The 26,504-nt window shown below is 40.4% G+C and overlaps 1 protein-coding gene across 1 annotated transcript; it reads left to right on the top strand.

Annotated features, from left to right (window-relative positions):
- Positions 1–589: 589 nt before the first annotated feature.
- Positions 590–22,536, top strand: UBE2J1 (ubiquitin conjugating enzyme E2 J1). Its single transcript, XM_081250528.1, has 8 exons — positions 590–740; positions 8,985–9,058; positions 10,444–10,575; positions 12,737–12,821; positions 13,108–13,213; positions 14,593–14,722; positions 15,942–16,061; positions 22,189–22,536. The coding sequence occupies exons 1-8, from the start codon at positions 710–712 to the stop codon at positions 22,465–22,467; spliced, it is 957 nt and encodes a 318-aa protein (XP_081106654.1). The 5' UTR covers positions 590–709; the 3' UTR covers positions 22,468–22,536.
- The last annotated feature ends 3,968 nt before the right edge of the window (positions 22,537–26,504 follow it).

Raw genomic sequence — 26,504 nt, 5'->3', positions numbered from 1 at the left:
CGATCTAAAAACAAAGCACTTGGCAGGCGCCGGTGCACGCGGGCGCCGGGCCGGGGCGGCTCTGAACCCGGTGTCGAGGGCCCGGGCCCGGACCCAGCCCGCCGCGAGCAGGGCCGGGGCGCTTCCGGCCGCGCCGCTCCGCGGGGAGCTCCGCGAGCGCCTGGGGACGTCGGATGGGGGCGGAAGGTCGGCCTCCGGGCGGTGCGGGTGAGAGGAAGACGACCTGGGCTCTGCTCGCTCTTTCAGCTCCCGGAGCGGGCTTCCCGGGGCCGGCGAAGTGGCCCGCGGCCGCGCCGCCCTCCCGCCACGAGGCGACTGCCACGTCAGGACAACTTCACAAAACCGGGGAGAGGGCGGGTGACGCAGGCCGGGCGGCCGCGGCAGCGTTGGGTCCGCGGCCAGACGAGGACGCTGACCTCCAGCCCGGGCCCCCGCTTCAGCAACACCCGGGCCGGCGCCGGCGCCTGCCCAGCCCTCAGGGAGGCGGAGGAGCAGCGGAGGAGGCGGCGCTACCGCGGAGCCCACGCCACTGCGGAGCCCGCGCCTCGCCCGCGCCCTCCCGCCCCGCCGGCAGTCCTGGCCAGGGCTGGGCGTCCCCGGAGGTTCCTGGGCTAGGTCAGGTCGGTCCGAGCCGCGCTGAGACCCGGGCGGCAGCGGCGCGGAGAGGTGGCGGCGAGCCGGGAGGCCGGAGCCGGGACAGCGACCCGCCATGGAGACCCGCTACAACCTGAAGAGTCCGGGTGAGCGGGGCTGCGGACTGGGCGCGGTACCGCACTGTGGGCGGGAGGGAGGAGTGACCTCGTACTCCAGGGCCCCGCGCCGTCGTTCCCTCGCGTCGGCCGCCGCTCGCGGCCCCGCTCCCGGTTTCGCGCTCTACGCGAGCCCGCCGCCTGCCGGGCTGGTGCAGGCCGCGCAGCAGGGCTGCCGAGCGGTCATCAAACCTGGGGACTCCCCTCGGCACCGCGACTGCCCTGCCCTCATTTTCGCCGCGTAGAGCTGGGTTATCAACTCATCCCCGAGCACAGGTGTAAAGGTGATGGCCCTGGGTAATAGTGATCATCAGCCCCTAGCCCTACCTGCGCCCTGAACACCGTCGTTAGCCCTTCTCCGTCGCCGCCACCGGACTTTTATTAGCTGCTTGACCCACTCGCAATTGAGGATTTAGTTTAAACGTTCTGTTTGCAGCATTTGGGGCGGATAGAATTACAGACATAAAGGAAATGTTCTGGACTATACCAGTTAACCAAAAAGCTACGAAAACAAGTTGAGCCGTGTACTTTAGAGCTAACCATGATTTTTGCCATACTGACTAGTATGATGTATGTCTGTGTTCAGTCATAGAAACTTCTCTTTCTGTATTTAATGCTCGTGCTTCATTCACAGAAGCAGCCAAACAATCCTAGCCTCAAATTCTTTTCTGATGTATCATAAAGATGCACGAAAAGTAAGCGGCTCTCTCAGATTAAGACAGGCTTGGAATCTTTGTGTTCTATAAATGGTATTCGATCTGTACCTTGATAAATTTGTTAGGAGGGAGAAGCTCCACACTTCAGCTCTAAATGATAATCCTAGGATGTTAGTGATGGTTTGACCAACCCTTGCTAGTTCTTTTTTTTTTTCCTTCCAAAGAAGCAATTTCTCAGTAAGAATCAGCAGGATTAGCATGCTCATGGAAAGAGCTAATTGTGAATCCTTGATTTTTTTAAATAACTTAAAAACGTACAAAGAATCCAGAAAAGCCTGAGGGATACTGATTGAACAGAGCTTTGTTAACCAGAGTTCTGTCAGGCTAAGAAACGTTCTTAGGTAACTAAGTTTACAGAATTGGTCATAACATTTGGGGAGGCAAAGACTTTAAAAAAAATCTGGCAAAGGCCATGGGCTCTCCAAGAAATACATTTAAAGGATTCAATTTCAGTGGATTCACAATCCCCGCCCCCAGCCCATCTCCTAAGAACACCGGGGGGGGGGGGAAGGAGATCAAAGAGAAAGAGGGAAAGAAAAGCTTAGTTTTAAGATTAGATGGTAGAATGACTAGATTGTTAAGATTGTGCTAGATTTTAATAAAACTATGTGGGTAAAACGTAGGGTGACTCCTTGGTCACATGGTATCAAGTTCCTTGAGACAGCTGAGGGACTTAGTGGGATGTCCAGAGAATAAAGAAAATGTACAATTGTACAATAGTACAATTTGGAATGGAGGATTGGTGGGTCCCAAGAGATTGTTGTCAGAGGACCTTGCTCAATTTTGTTAGGTTATCATACCTGAGATTGTGGTAAGCATTTAAACTTCTCCAGAATGTTGTATGTTTCTATACTATATGACCTACTTGTCATCTGGCTGAACTTGGGTAGACATGCTTCTACTGTGTAATAAATTGCTTCCTCTTTTTGGTTTCATTTCCTCAAAGGTAGCGCTGCTGTTCTAAAAATGAAAAAAAAAATTTAAACCTTTTTTGGTCATTGTACAGATTATTTAGAGTTCATGGAAAAGGTAAATTAGATGAGATACGGGACTTACTGAATAAGTGCAGGAGGCATAGTGAAAATGTTTCCTTCCTTTGTTTTATTGTCTTGTAATATTTCGTAGGGTAATGCATGTGTGAAAGGAAGTGTTTAAAAGCACTGCACAATGTAAGAGATGTAACACTTTTTCTCTCTATCTGATGTGGAGTTGTCTTAGAGGTATGGATGGGACAGTTAAGACAGTACAAATAACTGGTTAAAGGCCAGTGTGTTAGCATATGGATAGTAAATTTGTTCATTTTATAGATGGGAAAAAAAATTTTTTAACATCTTTATTGGAGTATAATTGCTTTATAATGGAAAACATTTTTTTACGATCTTTCTGGAATGGACCTCTGGCTGTGTGCAGAGCTCTGTGTGGAACCACTTCATAAGCCTCTGGCTAGCGTATCAGTACTTGCCTCTGCATCAGGCTCCCTGATCTCTTTTTGGGTCCGTTCTGGCCAAAGTCGCAGGATAGCAGAGTACGAAGTAGGGAGACGTATGTGTAACGAACCTCCTGTGGCAGATTTCTTTGGAAGGGCCCTATGGGTTGCATTCAGCAGGTGATTGGCAGGCATATAAGAGGTTGGTGCAAAGGCACCTACTCCCTCCATCAGAAACCCAGGAGGTATTCTATCCACGCCAGGGTGTCTCCCGCCCCTTCACACTAATCATTCTCAAGCTTTAATGTCCAATTTAGACCCTTCTCCTAGGCTGTAGATACATAGAACTTACTGGTGATTTAACATCTTTACCCAAATTTCCCACAGACCAAAAAAATCTCTCCTAGGTATAAAAACCCAAAACCAAACTGATCAGTTTTCTCTCCTCCCCCAAACTTGCACCTCACCCTAATATTCCTACCCCAGGGTTTGACAGCCACCCAGGAATCCACTGGCGTCGTCTTTGATCTCTTGGTCTACTCCTTTACTCCACGCTCTACGCTGAAACACACACAAATGCATGCATTTTCACGCAGGTGCCAATACACACAGTCACATATATCTAATCCTTCGCTATTGTCACCAGATCAATTAAAACAAAACAAAAACTGATTAGGTCACTCCTCAAATTGAAAACATTTCAGTAGCTTCCTGATAGCTGTGGATTAAGTTCAAAGTAAACTGTTCAGCTTGCCCTCCCCCCACCAGCCTCATCTCCTATCACTCTTGTGCTCCTTTGCATTTTTACCATCCATCCATTTTGCCTGAGTGATTCTCCAGATGGAGCAGCTCTTCTCACCTATATGCTGCCTTGGTCCCTGTTGGAACCTCTGCTTGGAATGCCTTCCCTTTTATCCATTTGAAATTCCTATTAATTCTTCAAGCTTCTTTAAGGTTCTGCCTTGTCCAGCTCCCATAGGCAGACCAAGGTAGTCCCTGTATCTGTGTATACTTGGTCAATATTTGTGTTGTAATTGTTTTCATGTCTTTCTCACTACAAGTTTTTTGAAGACAAGAAGCAGGTCTTAGTCATTCTTCTATCTCCATGGCTCAGATATTCTTTAAATTGAATGGATACCTTTGCAGGGTCTTTGTGGGCAGAAACATGAGTCCTTAAGTATTTGCTTAAGTGCCTTCACTATGGGAGCAGGAAGATGTGGTTGGGGAGCATGATGTTGGATTCACATCCTCAATAACTTGGAGATGGATGATATCAAGATATTCATTGATACTTTCCAAGAGAAACAGATGCATGAGAGACAGTGACCTGTAAAAGACCCCTTTAGCTGGAGCTTTGTCTCCAAAGCCCAGTGAGCTACCTGGGCATGTGAAGAACGCTCATGGGAGGCCCTTGGAGCCTAGGGTTTGGATCCAGAGTGATCATGTGGCCGCCATGAAAAGGAAGAATGAGAGCGGGCATGCATGTGCTCCCCACCCTCCTTCTCTTTCCTGGCACATCTTGTCTTACCATGGTTGGAGAGTTCCACTGATAACCTTGCAAAGAGATAAGAGAGGAGCTGGAGTGGAAGAAGTTTCCTCACTATCCCTGTGGTAGCAAGAGATGGAGTATCAGGAGAGGCAGACTATGCTCTAGCCTTAGTTTCCAGGCAGTACTTTGAATCTCGACTATTCCATAGCAGTGATATTTCTTTTGGGGAGCTAGGGAGCCATGCCATGTGGCCAACTACATATGCTTATGGCCTGGATTTGAACCAGGGAGAATCATTGAGAGGGCCTTAAATCTCAATCCATTTCTGACCTGGGGAGGAGGAAGGGGTGAAAAGGAAAGGAGAATTGTGTGACAAAATTATTGACTTTCATTTGACAGATGTGAACATTGAGGCAGAATAAGATTATAAGTGACTTGTTCAAGGATTTAGAGCTACAAAGTATCAGAGCCATATTTTTTAAAATTAATTAATTTATTTTTGGCTGCATGGGGTCTTCGTTGCTACGTGCGGGCTTTCTCTAGTTGCGGCACGCAGGCTTCTCATTGTTGTGGCTTCTCTTGTTACGGAGCACGGGCTCTAGGTGTGCAGGCTTCGGTAGTTGTGGCACGTGGGCTCAGTAGTTGTGGCTTGTGGGCTCTAGAGCGTGGGCTCAGTAGTTGTGGTTTGTGGGCTCTAGAGCACAGGCTCAGTAGTTGTGGCGCACGGGCTTAGTTGTACTGTGGCATGTGGGACCTTCCCAGACCAAGGATGGAACCTATGTCCCCTGCATTGGCAGGTGGATTCTTAACCACTGTGCCACCAGGGAAGTCCCCAGAGCCAGAATTTTAATGCAGCTCTAATTCCAGAGTCCACGTTCTTTTTCACGAAGGTGTTCATAGTATATGTTGTTTCAGAAAAAATAGATTATAAAAACACTAGAATAATCTTACCTTCTGTTTGGCTTTGTACTTTGTCTCTCACATGGTATGTGCCTGTGTGGCCCGTGAACTAATAAAATCAACTTGTTTAGTGGTTGAGCCAATGATTGTTCCTTTAAATTCTTTCCTGTAGCAATTCCAACCCTTTCATACATCTCTCATAATATCCGTTGGGTGTTTATTTTCCTCTGTTGAACTGAGCTGGGTGACGAAGAAGCAGAGAAAATGTGATAATGTTATGGAATGGCATAAAATCTGACCTCTTCTGCTTAATCATTTTGCAGCCTGCTGATGAGGGATAAAGGAAAAAGTCTTCCTGGCATCTTTGATTGCTGACAGCAGTAATCAAGTTAAACTAATTAACTTCATAGCAACTTCCATGATTTTATTTATATCTAATTATCTTAACTCAGTGATATTTTTACACGGCTCTAAAACAGGGGCTTTCAATTCTCTTTCCGTGGGCCCCTTAGGTAGAATGGGCGGATGGGGATAAATAGCCTGAAGGCCCTTCCATGCTAGCCCTGCTGTTATGTTTTACATATTGAGGTTCTCCTTAAACCTTTCTTTGAACGAAGGATTTTATCTCATTATCAAATAAATTTGAGAACCACTGCTTTTTTGTGTGTGTGTGTGGTACACAGGCCTCTCACTGTTGTGGCCTCTCCCGTTGCGGAGCACAGGCTCTGGAGGCGCAGGCTCAGCGGCCATGGCTCACGGGCCCAGCCGCTCCGCGGCATGTGGGATCTTCCCGGACCGGGGCACGAACTTGTGTCCCCTGCATTGGCAGGCGGACTCCCAACCACTGCGCCACCAGGGAAGCCCCCTGCTTGTTTTTTTTTTTGACCACGCTGTGTGGCTTGCAGGATCTTAGCTCCCTGACTAGGGATTGAAGCCGTGCCCCCTGCAGTGGAAGCGCGGAGTCCTAACCACTGGATCTCCAGGGAAGTCCCCAAAACCACTGCATTTTAATCAGACCCTTGGAAAGAGTTTTGTTGGGGGGAAGATAGTAAAATTCATTTCAGCTAATATTTGAGTGCTTACTGTGTGCTAAGCCTTGAGGAGACTGCAATGAAGTAAATGTTGTTGAGCCGGAAGGACATGTGTTAATCACAAGTGAGATGAACTTTATGAAAGAGAAATTATAGGGTGTTAAGGGGACTTAGAGCAAGGGGACTCGAGCCAGGATCCAGGGCAATGGTTTCCAAACGAAATAACTTAGAGAACATTCCTGCTCTCCACTCTCCTGCCAGGACTCCTCAAGGATTTTTATCTGTCCAAATGGAAATCTCTAGTCGCTCCTCTGAGAGTGGACAAAGGAAGGTGTCAGGGAGACCTTCCTGAGTAAATTTCATAAAGGTCTGGCGGGATCCTGACTCAATGATGAAGTGGGGGAAGGGAGGAGGAACAGCCATGCAAGCTGAGGAATTGCTATGTAGGAAGGAAGGTCTGAAGTAGAGAGAAGGTGAACTGTGTGCAAAGAATTGAACAAAGCCTAGTTAGTGCCTGGAACTTGGGGGGAGATCGTGTCTCAATATATATGTGCGTGTTTCTAATATAGCGTTCATTTATCATGCTGATTTGTGTTGACTCCTCCCCCCAGACTATAAGCTCCTTGATAACAGAAGCTATATTTTATTTTGGTTGTAGCTATAGCATCTAGTATGAACTTAATGAATATTTGCTGATCAGATGAACAAATTCTCTCCCTATAGGGCTTAGCTCAGAGTTGGAGATGGAAAAGAATATTAATAGTTATGGAATAGGATAGTGACTTAAGACTTTTTTTCCAGCTTAGGAACCCTTGATTAAAATGAAATTTTATGCAAAAAGTCCTGACACATTGGCTGTAGTGTGTGAGTTGCTTCTCAGTTAACCTCTCCCCGTAACCTTCCAACCTGTGCCACCCCAAATTTACTTTTATCGTTTCCTTAGCTTATTCAGACCTAGCCGGGTGATTCCTACTGTCTTTCTTTCGGACGTCAGGACCTGACCCCTCTTCTCTTCTGTCTGCTCTCAGGTTAGGTGCCCACCTGGTGCACATCTCTCTCATAGCACGTATTGAACTGTGTCCGTTGGTTCTCAAGCCGAGTTTTGGAGAGCCTTGGGCCATCTGGTGTTTCCCTGGCTTTGCTCTCCTGTATCTTACACCCGTATCCTGACATTTTTTTTAGCACCTAAAGCTTGAGGGTGAGGGGGCTGGAATCAAAGGATTGACCTTTGTGAACCAATAGGGGAGGAAAGAGGGTACAGATACACATAGGACTGTAAACTGTCATAAGCTGTTAAATAGTCATTGATCACGGGGCTAGAAGTCTGTGCCATGAACTGAAAGAGGCGGAAGAGAATTGAGAGTAAATAGGTGTGAGATAGTCTTGGAGGGCGCGTTGGAGGGGGTTGGGTGGAGGCTTCCTGGAGAAACGTAGGAACACAGGGTGGCATTGTGTCCCAGTGGAGCTTGTTGTTAATACCTCTATAATGGCATCAATGTGCCTGTCTCTGACTTTTTAAACCCCCTTCAGTAATGCTCAGCTGTTTGGGTATAGACTCCAGATAAAAAGATGGTTGGGGGACTTCCCTGGTGGCGCAGTGGTAAAGAATCCTCCTTCCAATGCAGGGGACACGGGTTCGATCCCTGGTCGGGCAACTAAGATCCTACAGGCAGCGGGGCAGCTAAGCCCGTGGGCCACAACTACCGAGCTCCGTCTCAACGAGAGTCCGCGCGTGGCAAACTACCAGAGTCCACGTGCCCTGGAGCCCGTGCGCCACAACGAAGATCCTGCGTGTAGCCACTAAGACCCGACGCAGAGCAAAATAAATAAATAAATAAATAAATAAATAAATAAATAAAATATTAAAAAGAAAAAGAAGATGGTTGAGTTGGCTCAGTTAGAATTATATTTTGTCAGGGGAACATGAAAGAGGAACTCCTAAGAGCCAAAAGTGTGGATGAAGAGGAAAGTGAATATAGGTATAGGTGGGGTGAAGAATGTTATGGGGTCAGTGGATTGGAGGTTTTAATTAAGCTGAAGAATCGTTTGAAAAAGGAATTCAGCTAGGGCTGTAGAGATTCATTGACCTCTGGGGACAGTGCCCTTAAGTTAATGCAAGATAGTGGGTAGAAAGTCCCAAGAGGTTGAGGATATAAGGGGTTTACTGTTCATGAGCATGAGTTCCAGAGGCCACGTTTTTGTTAAATATTTTAACAAGGTAGAGTTGGACTGCCTGTGTTGGAATCCTAGCTCTGTCATTTATCAGCTGTGTGCCCTTGGACGTGTTGTATAATTTTCCATGTCTCAGTTTCTTCATCTGGAAAATGGGGTTAAAAATCGCACCTATCTTGTAGAGTTGTTTTGAGGATTACATGAGTTAATGTTTGAGTGCTACCATATAGGAAGTATATATAAGTACTTACTAAATAAAAATAGTGACTTTATGAGACTTCCCTGTATATTTAATTTAACGCGTAACTCTTCTAGTGCCTAGCTGCCATTTCCTCCCCACCATTATTACTGTTATCCCATAATTAAATGATATGCTCTGTTGAACAAGTCCTCTACACGTTTTTTGTTGAAGTAGGAACTTTTTCATTGGGTTTGTAAATCTGTGCTAATCACTTAGAAAAGTAAATTTTAAATGTCTCTATCTTGTGAATTTTATTTTAGCCGTTAAACGTTTAATGAAAGAAGCAGCAGAATTGAAAGATCCAACAGATCATTATCATGCACAGCCTTTAGAGGTTAGTTTCTATCTCTGTCTTCTACATATGTATTTTGATACTTTAGTATTTTAAACAAGTTTCTTAAAATTGTTTTTTCATTGCTTCGAGTCATTACAAGTGTGTTTGATATGCTTTATTGAGATATTTTATTCCCTATAGTTCCTGAGTTTTTTGGGGTTTTTTTAACCATTAAAAAAAATTGAAGTATAGTTAATTTACAATGTGTTAGTTTCAGGGGTACACTATTAGCCATTCAGAATCAGACATTTTAGAAGAAGCAGATTTCTGGTCTCTATAAAGTGGGCCTCAGATACTAAGTTAATTTTAGGTCTTCCCTCAGGAGGGAAAGTGGAAAGAACTCCAGACTCTACAGGTGGAAGACTTAGCCCCTTGAGGGGTCTCTACAGCTAGTTTTGGCTTTTTGTACGAACATCTCTACCTCTCTTCAGTCTTCCCATCTGTGAAAGGAGGGTATTTAAATGTGCCCAATCTGGTTTTCATGGTAATAGTGAGAATAAGATGTGATAATATGTGCAAGCATTTTGCAAACTATGAAGTATGTGGTTAACTGTAAGATGATGTTAACAGCCTATGTGTTAATATTACTGACCACTTACTAAAGAGCTTTTAAGCATCTATGAGGGATAATTTTTAAAAGTTTGCTAAAACAATCTAAATTTATAGTAAATTAATTGATTATGTAAATAAGAATTATCACTAATTAGGATATAAGGATTAATTCACAGTTTAATTAAGTCTATATCTTTTTTTAGATCAAATGATTTTTAATTAATTAATTAATTAATTAATTAAATCCCCATCCAGAGAACAATCAAGCATGAACTCAAAATAAATATATTTTCAGTCATACCAGAACACAGATTTTCTTCCTTGTATTCCTTTCAGAGGTACATAGTTGACAATAAACCACATCAAAATAATGCAAAAACCAAAAAAACAAACAACAACAAATAAATACAGAGGAAGATTGAGATTCCAGTAAACCTAGAAGACACTCAAGTGAGGAATTTTGGAATGTGTCAAGAAAGCAATTAGTCCAGATTAAAACTTCAGGGCTCCAGAAGAGATTTTCAGAGAAAATAAATGGAGCTAAAGTAATAGGAAATATGTAAATCTATGATCTTATTTATGAATATATAACAATGCTCAGATGTTTTAAAATGCATTTGTTTAAAAACATTTTAGCTCTTATGGGACATGAAAACTAGATTTAATAGCTTTTATTTATAGCTTTTATACTCGAGACATTGTGTGCATTAGAAACTGTTCTAGCAATAATATAAAACGTTAATTTTTCTCACCCATGTTTCTAATACTCACTGATAAAAAAAATCCAACTTTTTAATGTTATTGATTCCTTGTTGGTTATTGTTTTTGTTCAGGATAACCTTTTTGAATGGCACTTCACAGTTAGAGGGCCCCCAGATTCAGATTTTGATGGAGGAGTTTATCATGGACGAATAGTACTGCCACCAGAGTATCCCATGAAACCACCAAGCATTATTCTCCTAACGGTAAGAATTCTTGACTTTTTGGAATGCTTCTGTTGTAACTCTTCCTGGTGGCTGTAAAGTGTGTATGCATACTCATTTTCATTAAGAAATAAAGTGGACCATTATTATTATAACTTTGCTTTTGGAGACCAGACCTTGGACTGTATTTTTTTCTGGAAAAAAATTCCTAGGAAGTTGAAGCCTCTGAGAAGTACTCATGATGCTAATTGCCATAGTGTGGTTGTTAGGATTCAGTGAATTAATGTATGCAAAGTGCTAGGCTGGCACATGGTAAGTACTCAGTAAAGGGTAGTTACTGTTATTGTACCTCTTAATCATGTTATCTCCTTCAGTTTCTCACATTTCTTATGCTTTGTTCTTGAGTTTCCTCATGTTTACGTGCAGCTCTTAGAATAAGAACTGACACAGTCCTCAATAAGTGTTAGCTATGTTATTACTATTTATATCTTAGAATTTCTCTCCATCTTCACATATTTTATCTCCATGTAAAGGAAAGTTGTTGATCCAGTTTTCTCTTTTATTTCCTGGGACATTATTCCATCAGTAAATTCCTCTCTTAAGTGTTAAGCTTTTCCTCCTTCATTTCCTTTCATTTATGTGTGTTTAATTATCCCCTAACCTTGAAAGAAGCAAAAATAAAAGACAAAAACCTTCCCATATCTCTGCTACCACTTTAAGCTGCAGTCTTATTTTTCTCTTCTGATAACCTTCAAGACATGCTAACTCTAGTTTAGCCTGTTGTGTTCTGTGTTGTGTTCCCACACATAGCACCCTGTTTAAACAAGCTTACTACACCAGTCTCAGAGACCAGTTTGAGAAATCTCACCACCTCTTCTCAGTCTTCATCCTATTCCTTCTAAGTTTAAGTTAAACATCTGATACACATGGGGTTAGCAAATGGTAAAAGAAAAGATATTCATCATTACCAAATTAATGTTGCTTTTACCTATAGTGTTTGGTGTAGTGGAAGGAGCATTAGTTTTAGAGCCAATAGCCCTGGATTCTTCTGGCCAGTGCGGTTTCCATTACACCATGGGCAGGTTACATAATCTCTTTGAAATTCAGTTTTCTCATTTGTCAAAAGGGATGTGTACGGTAAATATAATCACACTATAAAGTTCCTGGCATATAGAAGCAGCTTACTAAACACTAGGTGTTGAGAATTGTTAATGCTGGCAGTAAGGCTGGAGCAGGAGGCCCTGGAGGGGCCCTTCTCTTCTTTTCGTTGCTAGATCGTGGGGAGAGCCAGGTGGTCTGAAGGGAGGGCTGGTGTGTGGGGAAACTGGTGGGCGGGCAGTGGGGCAGCAGCTGTTCACCGATGATGTCGTCATGTGTACTGGTTTTCAGGACTTACTCTTTCTGATTCATTTCCTCTCTTTTGAAAAGTCTTCTCCAGCCTTCATTCAACAAATATTTATTAAACATGTGTCATGCACCCTGTGGGTGTGGCAGAGATTAAGTCAGATTCTCTGCCCACGTGGAACTTATATTCTAACTTCATGCCTCTTTTTCCTATCCTTCCCCTAAGTATGGATAGTCTATGAGTTCAGACTACAGCTGTTTTCTCTGATTTCTATGAAATGGTTTCAACGATCACCTCTGTGAAAGTCAGGTACCAGAAATGTATTATCTTCTTCTGATACCAGCACGTCTGTATTTCTGCCTCCCTGCCGGACATCATCAGTAGCTCTTCTGCCAAGACAAAACTGAAATCATTCTCTCTCATCTTTCACTTCTGTGTTCTTGTATGAAATTGCATCATCCTTCTGAGAATCACTCCCATCTCAGAGCCTTCCTCCCCAGTATCTAGTTTCTTCTCTTTTAGATCCTTCCCAGAGTCTAGCACCATACTAGGCACAGAGGAAGCTATCAGGACATCTTTATATGTCAGTTATTTAGATGTCACTTGTGCAACTCAGTTTCACAAAGCTGCTACAACTTCTAAAAACAGCTTTTATTATTCATTCAGAATCCAGCAAATATTTGTGGAGTATCTGTAAGAGGACAAAAATCTGTATCCCCTTGGAGGTTCCATCCTTTTAAAATTCTCTAAAAAATTATCTTTAAAAGTTCTTTATATATAAAATATATTTATACTTTAAAGTATAAAACATTAAACACACACATGTATAACTTTTAAAATACCTTATTTATTCCTAAGGCTAATGGACGATTTGAAGTAGGCAAGAAAATCTGTTTGAGCATCTCGGGACATCATCCTGAAACTTGGCAGCCTTCATGGAGTAGTAAGTATTTAAAGTGAATATAAATCTTATATAACTTTAATCAATTCATAATAATAATATTTAATACTCTCTCTCTTGAGGTTGAAGCTGTTTTGGATAAATAATTTGATATTATTGAATAAATAATAAAATTCTTTTCCTTGTCTAGATTTTTGCATCATTTTAATACAATCCCCTACTTGTACCTCTTCAGTGAAACCCTATGAGTCTTTTCTCTTTCTCTTTCCAGAGTAAACCCAGTTCCTTTTACAGAGCAACTTAGATTGATGTTTACTTTTTATTTCAGTAAGAACAGCATTATTAGCCATCATTGGGTTTATGCCAACAAAAGGAGAGGGAGCCATAGGTTCTCTAGATTACACACCCGAGGAAAGAAGAGCCCTTGCGAAAAAGTAAGTTTTGTATTTCCTTATTTGTTAGGATCCGAATACGGTTTTGGATAATGGCTACTAGGAGATAGGCTCTATCTCTTTGTGACTCACCTTGGTTCTGCAGGATCTAGTCTTAGTTTTGCTATTTCAGAAATTCAGTTGTATCAATTTCCCCAGGGGCGATGAGACTCTAACGAATTTGTTTCATGCTATCTCGTTTTAAAAAGTAGTTGATAATATCAACCTACAATGAGCGATACCTTCTAGAAGATAGTAGTGGTCATTTATCTCCACTTGGGCAGTTTTACAGATGGAAAAGAGCCAGAGTAATTATATGTATGTAGCTTTCCACAAAAGTTTAAAAACTCCTTGAAGGCAGGGAGGGAATCCATTTTATCATCTTTATATCTGTAGCTTCTGCCACATAGCAAGTGCTCAATAAATGATCTGGAATAAAGCAAAGATTTTCTTTATCAAGTTGTAGTTTCCCAGTGGTATTGCCTTCTTAGTTTTTTTCAAGTACATTCTGTCTGTATAACCCAGATTAGTCATTAGATTCAGAGTAGCCTCTCCTCTGAGTAGTGCTAAAACTAATTCTTGGTTTTGATCATTGTCCTGTTCTGGACTTTGCTGCCTACCACCTTTCAGACCTATTATGTTAATTAAGTTATAGTATATCTTACCCTAGCACAGCCCAGAATTGGCCCTCCATAGATGTTTGTTAAATCAGATAGACTTTAGCCTCGGGAAGATTTGACAGACTCCCTGTTTTATCAGCAACTTTTCTTTTTAAACCTTATTCCCAAGTTTGGTATATACCTTGTAGCTACTATTCACAAACTATAATATGTACTTGGAGTACATAGCATTTGTTTTGATTTCCTATGTCGACTTTCTATCTTGATACTTCCATCCAGTTCATTTCATGTACAAGGTAAAAAAAAAAAAAAACCAAAAAACTTTTTGTTTAGACTTCTCACTCTATATATTCCAGGTTCTTAGTCTGTGATACAGGCTTTCTAAAACATGATTTTGCATTCAACCATGGTAGCATACTGTCCTGGTGGATAAACTAATACTAATATATTAAAAATAAACTTTCTCCTTTAAACTTCATCTGACATCTCAGTTAAAAGTGAACACATTTTAAGGTAAATAATTTGAATACAACTGATTCTCAAAGACAAGGTATAATTGACATGGATTTGTTTAAAAAACAGTTTAACTTGTGTATTTGTCTCAGAACTATAATTATTGCCAAAATTGTCTAATTTGCATGTAGATGAGTGTGATATGGAATTGTTGAGTGATCTTTTAAATTTAATCATTCAGTGTTTGAGTGTCTTGGATTAACTTTCAAGTACTTGATTTATACCCATCAAAAAATTACTTCTTACCAGATCACAAGATTTCTGTTGTGAGGGATGTGGCTTTGCCATGAAGGATGTTCTGTTGCCTTTAAAATCTGGAAGCGATTCAAGTCAGGCTGACCAAGAAGCCAAGGAACTGGCTAGACAGATCAGTTTTAAGGTACTCTAAATTTGTAAATAAATTCTAATTCTGTAGCCCTTTTGTTTATTGCCAACTTTTGGACAGAAAGTAAAGCAATGTAATTCTGTCTCACTGAGGTTTTTACAAATAATTTTTTCTTATTACAAAACTAATAATATATATTCACAGAAGCAGCATTATTATTATAGCATAGTAATGGTTAAAACTTAGACTCTGGTATACTGTGCCAGCGTTCAAATCTCAGCTTTGCTGCTTATTGGTAGTAGGACATCAGGCATATTACTTACATTTTTACCTTTTTCTCATCTGTGAATAATAATGGTACTTGTAGGATTCCTACGAGAATTGAGTTAATGCTCATTTAAATGTATTGCATTTAGAACTGTCTCTGGTGCTTAATAAATTTTAACTATTATTATAGAAAATATAGATAAACAATAAGAAGAAAATAACAATCATGCATAATCCCATCCCCAAGAAATAGCTGTTATTAATATTTTGACATGTCTCTCATCCTTTTGCTCTGCATATAATTACTTCTGGAATTTAATTTTTAGCTCCATCAAAAAAAGTCAGCCTGCCTTAAGCAACATGCTGCCTCCTCCCTTTTCTCCCCTCTCTACATCTTGTATATCCTCCCATGTCCAGTTCTTGGGAGAAATTTTCCCTTCTATTTTACTGCGGTGCCTGGAAGAGGAGGTGCTTAATAAATGTTGGTTATTTTCTTCCTTCTGAGGATTCCTATTGTACTTAACATTACTCCTCTGAAAATCTTAGGGCCAGATGTCTTTTGTACCTCAGCATTTCAGATTTTAGAAATATTAAACCTATACTAACATCCATAGTGGGATCTCGGGCAGCACCCCATAATCAAATCTATTAATATCTCATCAGCAAACCTGGGACTATTTACAGTAATGTGCGATCAAGACTGTTAATAGCCTCACATGTCAGACTTTGCCTGAAAATTACAAAAAACTTTAGTTTTTAGAGCTTTTTGGAGTGGATCGTGAACCAGGAGTGTTAGTTTTGTTCCTCACCAAGTAACAGCTCCTTGAGAATAGGTATTGTCTACTCTTCCTAAAATATCTAGCACAGTATTGGACATGAATGAATGCTCAGAGCTTAACTGACTAGTTGATATTAAAGTACTAATGAAAATAAATCCAGGAGAGCACTTAGTAGGTTGTACATCTCCTCTTGTGACACTGCTCTTGGGTGTATCTTTTTTTTATAGGCAGAAGTCAATTCATCTGGAAAGACTATCACTGAGTCGGACTTAAACCACTCTTTTTCACTAAACGATTTACAGGATGATATACCTACAACATTCCAGGGTGCTACAGCAAGTACATCGGTATGGCTCTTGTCTTTTATATCTATATCTATATCTATATCTATACCACTGTCATTATTTGCAGTAGAAGAGGTGATATCTAGATGAAATATCTGAATATTTTGGTTCTCCTAACAGTTGGGTTCTAGCCTAGCTCTCCCTCTAGTGAATTATAGTATCTTAAGCAAGTTATTCATATCTTCTGAGCCTTCTTTTTTGTTAAATGGGGCTGGACTAAACAAATTTTAGGTCCTATTGTCCTTCCAGAATTCTATGACTTTTCTGAAAAGTTAGTTTCAATATAGTGCTAGACTCTGAATGAAACAAAATATACATACATTAGCTGCTTTCTAAATAGGCACTCTATCTCTGGAAGGTTTGTTAAGCTGCATTAAGGCACTGACTTAAAGGCCTGGAGTCAAAGATTTGCCTTAGACCATCTCTGTCCAGTACAGTAGCCACTAGCCACATGTGACTATCTAAATTTGTATTTACCTTATTCAGAATGAAACTAAATTAAAAATTCAGTTCCTTAGTCACACTGGCTACATTTCAAGTATTCAAGAGCCACATGTGGCTAGTGGCTACTGTATTAGACAGCATAGATACGGAACATTATCATCTCAAAAAGTTCTGTTGGATGGTGCTCCCTTGTACATAGTTAAGTGTCTAATAAATAATTATTGAATGAAAGATTACATGGATACTATAGGTCTTATTAGTTGTGCCCTGACCTATTGTCTAAACATTAGCGGGCTTTGGTCATTGGAGAGACTGATTAAGAAACTGTGACTGGATTGTTGCTAAATAATTAAGATTATGGGGGAAAACATTGACTTTCCTTTCTTTTTTAAAAATTTTTAATAAATTTGTTTATTTATTTTTGGCTGCATTGGGTCTTCATTGCTGTGCACGGGCTTTCTCTAGTTGTGGCGAGCAGGCACTACTCTTCCTTGCGGTGTACCGGCTTCTCTTGTTGTGGAGCATGGGCTCTAGGCACGTGGGCTTCAGTAGTTGTGGCACATGGGCTCAGTAGTTGTGGCTCACGGGCTCTAGAGCGCGGGCTCAGTAGTTGTGGCACATGGGTTTAGTTGCTCCGCAGCATGTGGGATCTTCCTGGAGCAGGGCTCGAACCCGTGTCCCCTGCATTGGCAGGCGGATTCTTAACCACTGCACCACCAGGGAAGTCCCTCCTTCCTATATACAAGAGAGGAACTGTCTTTTTCGTAACAGATTGTTTGGTTGAGTAGCCACATCTTTCCCTCCTGTCCAGTTTATAGAGGATTTTAAAGGGTCAGGAAAATTGAAATAGAAGCTGGACAAATACAGATTTTCCTTTTACTCAGGAATACTTATTATAAAGTGGGACTGAGCGGTCTTCTCCCATTCAGAGAGTGAGATGGGCAGAAAGAAGTGGATTGGAGAAAGCAGGGGAGAGGGTGCTCTAAAGGAGGTTTTTGGGGGACTGGAGATGGAAGTATAAGAAAAAAGTGCATGCTAAGAGTTAAATCATTTTTATGTGTTGCCCATGTAATTTCATGAATTACAGAGAGATATAGTGAATTAATTTTAGTCAGTAAATGTTTTAGCTTGCAGTGTTTTAAAAAAATTCAGATTACTTTTCACCTTTAGAATTCTAATAGTTTTTTATTTATTTTATTTATTTATTTATCTTATAGATTTTATTTATTTATTTATTTATTGGCTGCGTTGGTTCTTCCGTTGCTGTGCGCGGGCTTTCTCTAGTTGTGGCAAGCGGGGGCTACTCGTCATTGTGGCGAGCAGGGCCTACTCGTCGTTGCAGTGTGAGGGCTTCTCATTGCAATGGCTTCTCTTGCTGCGGAGCACAGGCTCTAGGCATGCAGGCTCAGTAGTTGTGGCTCACAGGCTCAGTAGTTGTGGCACACGGGCTTAGTTGCTCTGCGGCATGGGGGATCTTCCTGGACCAGGGCTCGAACCTGTGTCCAGGGCTCGAACCTGTGTCCCCTGCATTGGCAGGTGGATTCTTAACCACTGCACCACCAGGGAAGCCCTCTAATTTTTTTTTATATCATAAATAGTTTTTTTAAAAATAGAACCATCCTATTACAGAGAGGAGGAGGGTAGTAATCTTTTTTCACCTATAAGGACAGTCTCCTAATACCTGTGATGTATTTAAATCTGTCTTTAGTCTATTTTAAATCTATGTCAAGTCTGCTGTTGCATATTCCAGTTATACTTATTCCAGTTATAATTTATTTTATAATTAGTTATTTATTGTCTATCTCCCTTCCCAGAATGTAGGCTCCTTGAGGATCAGGGCTGTCTTTCTACTGCACGATATCCCTAGTGCTTGGTTGGCATAGTGCCTTGTATACAGTAGATGGTCAATCGGTATTTGTTGGTTGAATAAATGAATCTTAGGATTGGCACTTTAAAAAAATACTAAAAAAATACTAGGAATACAGATAAAGAAATGAAGAAGTTTAGTAAATTAGATTGCACAAACAGTAGTTTTGTTATTACAGTAGTCTTTTCCATTTTGATTTTTTTTCTTATTATTTCTTCTAGTTTTATTGCAATATAATTGACATACAGCACTGTATAAGTTTAAAGGTGTACAGCATAGTGATCTGACTTACATACACCCTGAAATGATTACCACAGTAAGTTTAGTGAACATCCAATATCTCAGAGATACAAAATAAATGAAAAAAGAAAAAAATATTTCTTCCTTGTGATGAGAACTCTTAGGATTTCCTCTCTTAACAACTTTCATGCATAACAAAGAGCAGTGTTCATTCTATTAATCGTATTGTACATGACATCCCTAGTACTTATTTATCTTATAACTGGGAATTTGTACCTTCTGACTACCTTCATCCATTTCCTCTACCCCCAGGCCCTTGTCTCTGGTAACCCCAAGTCTGATCTCTTTTTCTGTGAGTTTGTTTGTTTGTTTTGGAAGTTTAATTTACCTACAACACTACGTTAGTTTGGTGCACAGCGTAGTGATTTGATATTTCTATACATTGCAAAATGATCACCACCCATTTTGATTTTAAAGTACATAAAGCAGACCTCTTTTTCGTAGGTTAGGTAATTGATACCAATTCTGGTTAAAACAATAAAATTGCATACAGTTGCAAGTTTAGCTCTTAACTACATTTACATACAGATTATCTCAGAGTGTGATTATATAATTTGATCACTGTGGAAGTAACTGAAACCTCATTTTGGCTGGGGGTAGCTGCTTTACATGCAAGTGTAATATAAATTCACTGAGATGTTATACATCAAATTCCAGATAAGGTATGTTTTTTTAGCCTTGAGGGGGCGAGAGATTGCCCAAAGTCTAAATACAGCAGATAACATCAGGCCATCTGTTTATTTGATGCAGATTTTTTAGCTATGTAGAAATGGGAACAATACTGATGGTCGATTTTTGTTTTTCCAGTCTATCAGACTTTTTTCTTCTTCCCAGGGATTGAGGTTCTGAATAAGCCATTTCATTTTGTGTTAAAAAGCAAACACAAAACTCCCTCCCAGATGCTATTCTAGGTTACTATAGAAAAGCTTTTATATATATATATATAACAAAGGACTTATCTGTGACTGTGATTTTTTTATATATATTTAAATATAATTTAATTAAATATAAACGTCACATACTTTTATGTTCCCAGAAATATCACTTCATCTTAATGAAGGAAATGGAAACTATTATGACTTAAGTCTTCATTCTGTGATATGTGTGTTTGAACAAGTTTAGGCAAACAGCAGAGATTTAAAAGTCCTACCACCAAACCTACGGCATTTTGAAAATGCTAAGGCCATATTGATTCTCCATCTGCAGTTCAATATGAACCACCAAAATTTAGTCCAATTAGTCCTTCAACTCCAAATAATCATACTAATAAAGTTCTGAAAAGCAGCCCTAAATAAAGTCATGACTTTTTTTGTTACCTAAATCTGGAGTCTTCAAAGGGATATATCGATAGTAATATTAATAATGACTAACATTTAATAAGCAATTGTGTATCCTAAGCACTTTATATCATTATCCTGTTTAATCTTCACAATTACTGAACTGGATAGTATCCTTGTACAGGAGAGGGAGCTGAGTCTTAGGTTAAATGACTTGCTTAGGGTCACACATCTATGAAGTGGCGAAGCCAGCCTAGTAATGATAAGACTCCCTGTTTTAGTTAGGTATGTGGGCAGGATAGTGTTCTCCCCTCAAACTAATGGAAAAAACAACATGTATAAAATCAAAGCTTTAAAATGAGTCAGTCTCTTATGCTAGTTTCTGAATTGATACTACCAGCTTGTTATTTATTTTCCTTAAGAACCCATTTCCCTATAAGCCCTGAGTACTTTTGCTCTATCAGACACTTTTATCTGCTTGGCTGAATGGCTGGAAGAATGGGAGATTTCCAGCGGAATGTTGTAATAAGTCATTACATGACACAGTGTGGCAACATTAGACATCATAAAATGTAACAGCTTTGTGTATCTGTTCTTCAGTGAGCACCTTGCCCCTGAGCCCTGGAGTATGGAAGTCCAAGTTCATGCACCTCTAATTCAGCATTAGCACTTTTATTTTTAACTCAGAGTGGGTAGTTCCTTTCTACCTCTGGGTTATGGGTCACTACATTTGAGTGCTTCCAAAGGATAGTTTTAAGAAACTCAGATTATTTAAATCTTTTAATGTTGGGGTGCTATCAGAATTAAAATGTAATTTATTCTGCAGGTAACTTAGATCAGCAGTTTTTCCCTATGTTTACAGTTGTTGCCAGGACAAAGCTCATTCTCTTACCTTTTTAAAAAAAAGGTATTTAAATTACATTATTAGATTCTTTTTTTTTCTAAATATTGAAAATTTCTATAATGAAAAGTATTTTCGTTCAATACTTTTTTTGTATTTACTCAATTTAAAAAGTTTTTCTGAATAAAACATACATTCTTATTTTTTATTTGAAAGAATGTGTCTTGACACTATTATAATCAGCATAAAGTTGTTTTCAATATAAGAAAGACTGTTGCGTTATTAGAGGTAGAGTTAGGGTATCTATATAAATAAAGTGGAATTCATATTTTGTAGAGCTTTCTTGTCTATAAAACACATTTACAATTTTGAATCACTCGGTACCACATTGTGGTTATGCTTTGACCAAGCGTTCATTGAAACGATGGAAAGCAGTTGACATCCAGTGCTTTTCAGGGGGATACACTGAGTCTCCCCTAACCACCTCTGTGTGTTTCTCAGCACATACCCAGGGCACTCTTTTTTTTTTTTTTTTTTTTTTTTTGCGGTACGCGGGCCTCTCACTGTTGTGGTCTCTCCCGTTGCGGAGCACAGGCTCCAGACGCGCAGGCTCAGCAGCCATGGCTCACGGGCCCAGCCGCTCCGCGGTGGGATCTTCCCGGACCGGGGCACGAACCCATGTCCCCTGCATCGGCAGGCGGACTCTCAACCACTGCGCCACCAGGGAAGCCCCCCAGGGCACTCTTGACGAGAGTTCATGCTTTACATTCATAGGATAACACAGTTCAAACACACAGTAAACAGTTCTTCTAGACTTGTGTTCAATTCAGTTGACAGGGATTGTGAGAAAAGATAAGCCTGGTTTGAAAACCACATCTATTTTTTATAACAATATTATTATGAAGAACATGTGGTTTGAAATTATTTCCTGTGTTCTATGATTGTTGATGTAATAAGATAACACTGGGGGAAGAACGCTGTTGCGAGTTGCCCTTTTTTGCCATTTAGAATATGGCAAACTTTTATGTAGAAGTGGAAATCAAATTGCTTCCCTCCTTGACTCTCCTGAAAGAAGGGAGGTACCCAGATGCCTAGCAGATACTGTTTGAATTGCTGCTGGAGGAGAGTACAAAGCGATCTATGGAGAATATGGGCAAACTCTATCGTTGGCTTATTTGTTGCTGGTAAATCCCTCCTCTACCTGGTGAGCACTCAGAATAAATTGTGTTGCTGACTTATTCCGGGGGGTGAATTACTAATCTCAGCATTCAGAGAATTCTTGGTAGTTTTGCCCTTAGTCATATTTAGCGCTCGGAGGTTCCGTGTGCTGTTGAAGAGCCTGTATGTACGTATACAAGTGTTCTCTGCCAATTTCAAACAAAATTTCTTAAAATTTCATAGTGTGGAGTCCAGAACACCTTAGCAGCGTCCCTTCAACAACCTGCCCAACCTGTAGCTGAGGATACCTCCATGAGCCCTCGACAGCGCCGGGCCCAGCAGCAGGGTCAGAGAAGGTCGTCTCCTTCACCAGCTGTGACCCAGGGCCGGCCGCCAAGAAACCACCACACTGATCACGGCGGATCCGCTGTACTGATTGTCATCTTGACTCTGGCATTGGCAGCTCTTATATTCCGACGCATATATCTGGCCAATGAGTACATATTTGACTTTGAGTTATAGTATTGTTTTGTGTCTTAAGAGCTGTGACTCAACTACTTCATTAAACATTCTGCATTGGGTATAATCTAAGGATTGTTTACAAAGATTATTTTGTATTTACCCTTCATTCCTTTTTTGATCCTTATAATTCAGTATAAATATAGCTAGACATTCAGACTGTGTCCTGCTTAGTATAAGGAACTGGAAGTCAAAGTCCCTTGTCTCTCTGTATGACCTGCTTTATAGGGAAATAACTTATTGTTGTTTCTCATGCCTCAGCTTCTCTTTATGTAAATATGTGATACTTTTCTGTATAGCCCTTTAAAATTTTTGGATAAAAAATGGTATTTTAAGTTCCAATGAGTATTACTAGTTACTCAATACCATTTATTGAGTACTCTGTTTCTACTTAATGTAGAATGATATAGGGATAAGGGTTGAAAAAAAAAGGGAAAATAAAACCCCTCAAATAGCTTGCTTAAAATGTATTCACATGAGACATACTGGAATTGCCCATTCTATGACTGACTGTGTCCTAAACATTCTTCGGTGAAAGTAAACTATTTTGGTCAAACATTTCTGAGGAAATGAGATTACATCATTGTTATTGGATGTTACTTGAAGAGGGAATAATGCTTTGTAACCACTTGGATATGCCGTTATCCCCTTCTCTCCAGTTCACACACAAGATTTGAAAAGAAAGAAGGAAAACAACCCTCCATAGAGCTTTGATTTAAGGAAGGAAGGATCCAAGCCAGGAAATTGCTTGATTTTCTTCCACAAGTTAAATGGGAGGATCTTAAGATTTGAATGTTTGCTGTACTTCGAATTGTGTATCTTTTGAGTTGTATTATATGCCTAGCTTTATAATCACTATAACTTTAATTATTCCAGGAATGTCATAATATTGAAATATTTCATGTACCATTTTAATATAAAAGCTCAGGGCCCATGTAACAGTGATAGAAATTAGAACTGCCCACCTAATCAAAGCCCAAGAGATAATTTTCAGTGCAAAATCAATGTATCAATATATATCAATATAGTTATCAATAAATCAGTATGTAACTTAGTGCTAGCTAGCTCCACAGACTCTAGTAGATAATTTTATCATCGTAAATAATGCCTGGTGAGAACATATAATCACGGAAAAACATTACCGTCCGCATGTTCAGGAGCAGCATTGAGGGCACTCTTGAGGGTGTTGTTAATGAAGATTTCATTTTTAAATACAGGCAGTCCCCAGCTTTCAAATAGGTTATGCTCTAAAAGTGCATTTGTAAGTTAATTTTTTTTTTTTTTTTTTTTTTTTTTTTTTCAGTATGTGGGCCTCTCACTGTTGTGGCCTCTCCCATTGCGGAGCACAGGCTCCGGACGCGCAGGCTCAGCGGCCATGGCTCACGGGCCCAGCCGCTCCGCAGCATGTGGGATCTTCCCAGACCGGGGCACGAACCCGTGTCCCCTGCATTGGCAGGCGGACTCTCAACCACTGCGCCACCAGGGAAGCCCATAAGTTAATTTTTTTTGTTTTGTTTTTACGACTCAGTGTTATAAATCATGTTTAGGTTCTAGGCAAGGCCACATTAGACAAAATCCATTAGTCCATAATGTATCTTGAATACTTTGGGGAATGGTATTTATAAAGTCCTTATGTAGCTTTAACTAACTGAAATTATGGGCAAGATAGAAACAATTTATAAAATGATTTTAAAGGCAAATTTAATTTTTACTCCTGCTCTGATAGGATTTTGGTTCTATGAACTATCAGACACAATTTGTTTTCATTTTGTAGCCAGTTATGTCTGCATCTAAAATAAGAACGTATTGTATACTATTATATAATACACAGTTTTCTTAAATTTTAATAAATTGGCATTTTTAAAGTGTTTACAGATTGCTTCTCTTATATCTACAGCTGAAGTTGGTAAAGTCTAAAAGGCCCAAGGACTTTATGAAGACCTCGTATGTCAGGAAAATTATAGGTTACCATTTTATAACTTTATTGCCATGAGAAAATACATTCTGAAGTCTTGGTTTGGAATGTAAAATATTAGAAATATTGGTTCAGTGGTCAGTGGTCTCCTAGCAAGAGGTCACTGACTCACGGGGGAAGACCAGGTAATGTTACCACCTGAGAAGAAGGAAATCCGCATTCTCTCAGCCTATCCTGAGGTTAATCGTGTGCTAGGAACAATCTTCCCTCCATTTCCTCTCCGTCACACTGAGCCAGCCTCCATCTATGTGATCTCGTTGCATGTTTCCATGGAGTGTGTCTATACTTTAAAACTGATTAAGCCAAGAAGATTTCACGTTCTACAGATCTTCCTCTATCTGAGTTGCCTCTCTTCTTTCACCCATCAGCAGCCAGGCCATCTCCTTCTTTGTGCTGTTTTTTTTTTTTTTTTTTTAGCACCTGATACACGTATCTGAAAGTGGCATATCTTTTGCTTCTTCCCTTTCAGCTCATATTGCTACCTAAAACTCCTTAAGTTGTCGATCTGGCCCCCATTGTGGAGTTAATGAACAAAACTGGTCTTTGGAGCCATTGTTATATCCCTATAAAGGGCCTCTTCAGAAAACTATTTTTTTTATTTATTTATTTTTTTGGTGCCCGAACAGGGACTTGAAAGAAAACTATTATTTTTAAAGCCCCAGTTTAACCCCTTACTGACAGCATAAGGCCAAAACCGGATGTGTGATCTGGTAGGTAAAGGCTTAGGACTCCTTCCTCCAATCCTCAGATTTAGGTAACTCATGGCTTTTCCTTTGACCAACATAGCACATATCAAGGTAGTTAAAATAGCATGCTTGAAAAAATAGATAATGTCTGTTTCACTTGTAACTGTTTAAACCAATGAAACCTTTCAAATTTTATGTATTGTGGGGCTTTTATGTGGCACTTTATATTTCATGCTGCTTATAGTTTTATTCTACTGAAATAAATGAACTTCATCAAAATTCTCAACTACTTTTTTTTAAAAACCTTCAAAAATTGTTTATTATTTTGACTATGAAAACAAAATTTCCTATTTCAGGAGAGTAAGAAATCATTTTGTTCTTTTTGGCTGTGAATAAACTTTCTGGTACTTTGAGACCTCCCATTTTTGTGGAGCAGAATCAGTAAACAGGCAGACCTCACACAATTGGACTTAGTTGTGCAGAAACCTAGGCTGAAGTACTGACAAGCCTATATTGTTTTATTACTTGGAAAAAAGTATATGAAAGGTGAATGCATTTAGTGAACCTGAGTTTTAACAAAGAATAATGTGTACGTTAACATGTGTACTCTGGGAAATCCCTGGAGGTCCAGTGGTTAGGACTCTGCGCTTTCACTGCCCAGGGCCCAGGTTCAATCCCTAGTCAGGGAACTAAGATCCTGCAAGCCGTGCGGTGCAGCCAAAAAAAAAGTGTACTCTTAACAGCCATGTGGGAGGCTATAAATGCTCCAAAGCTATTTGCAATGCCTCTTTAAAAGTTGCTTTCAGGGCTTCCCTGGTGGTGCAGTGGTTGAGAGTCCGCCTGCTGATGCAGGGGACACAGGTTCGTGCCCCGGTCCAGGAAGATCCCACATGCCACGGAGCGGCTGGGCCCGTGAACCATGGCCGCTGAGCCTGCACGTCCGGAGCCTGTGCTCTGCAACGGGAGAGGCCACAACAGTGAGAGGCCCGCATACCGCAAAAAAAAAAAAAAAAAAAAAAAAAAAAAGTTGCCTTCAGAACTAGTTTGAGCTGCTCAATAAAACCAGTGACTTTATTCATACCTGCTTTTGAGTTCTTTATGTCATTTGGTCTTATCTCCTGTTCATTGTACCTCCTTGAATATTCTCTTGCATTTTTCCACTTCTCTTCATGCTCACTGCCACTGCCCTAATTAGCCATCATCTCCTCTCAACTAGTGCAATTATCTCTAACAAGTCTCCATTCCTGCCCCATTCTGCACACTGCAGCTGGAGTCTTCTCCAGTGCGTGGTACAGATCTGATCCCGTCTCTCCCATTGCTCTTAAAATAGGCCTGAACCCTTGATGTAGGACACAAGGCTGTGTGCGACCAGAGTCCCA

Source organism: Mesoplodon bidens (assembly GCF_964165515.1).
Source record: "Mesoplodon bidens genome assembly, chromosome: 12".
Taxonomy (NCBI): domain Eukaryota; kingdom Metazoa; phylum Chordata; class Mammalia; order Artiodactyla; family Ziphiidae; genus Mesoplodon; species Mesoplodon bidens.
This window is presented reverse-complemented; position numbering and strand designations above follow the sequence as displayed.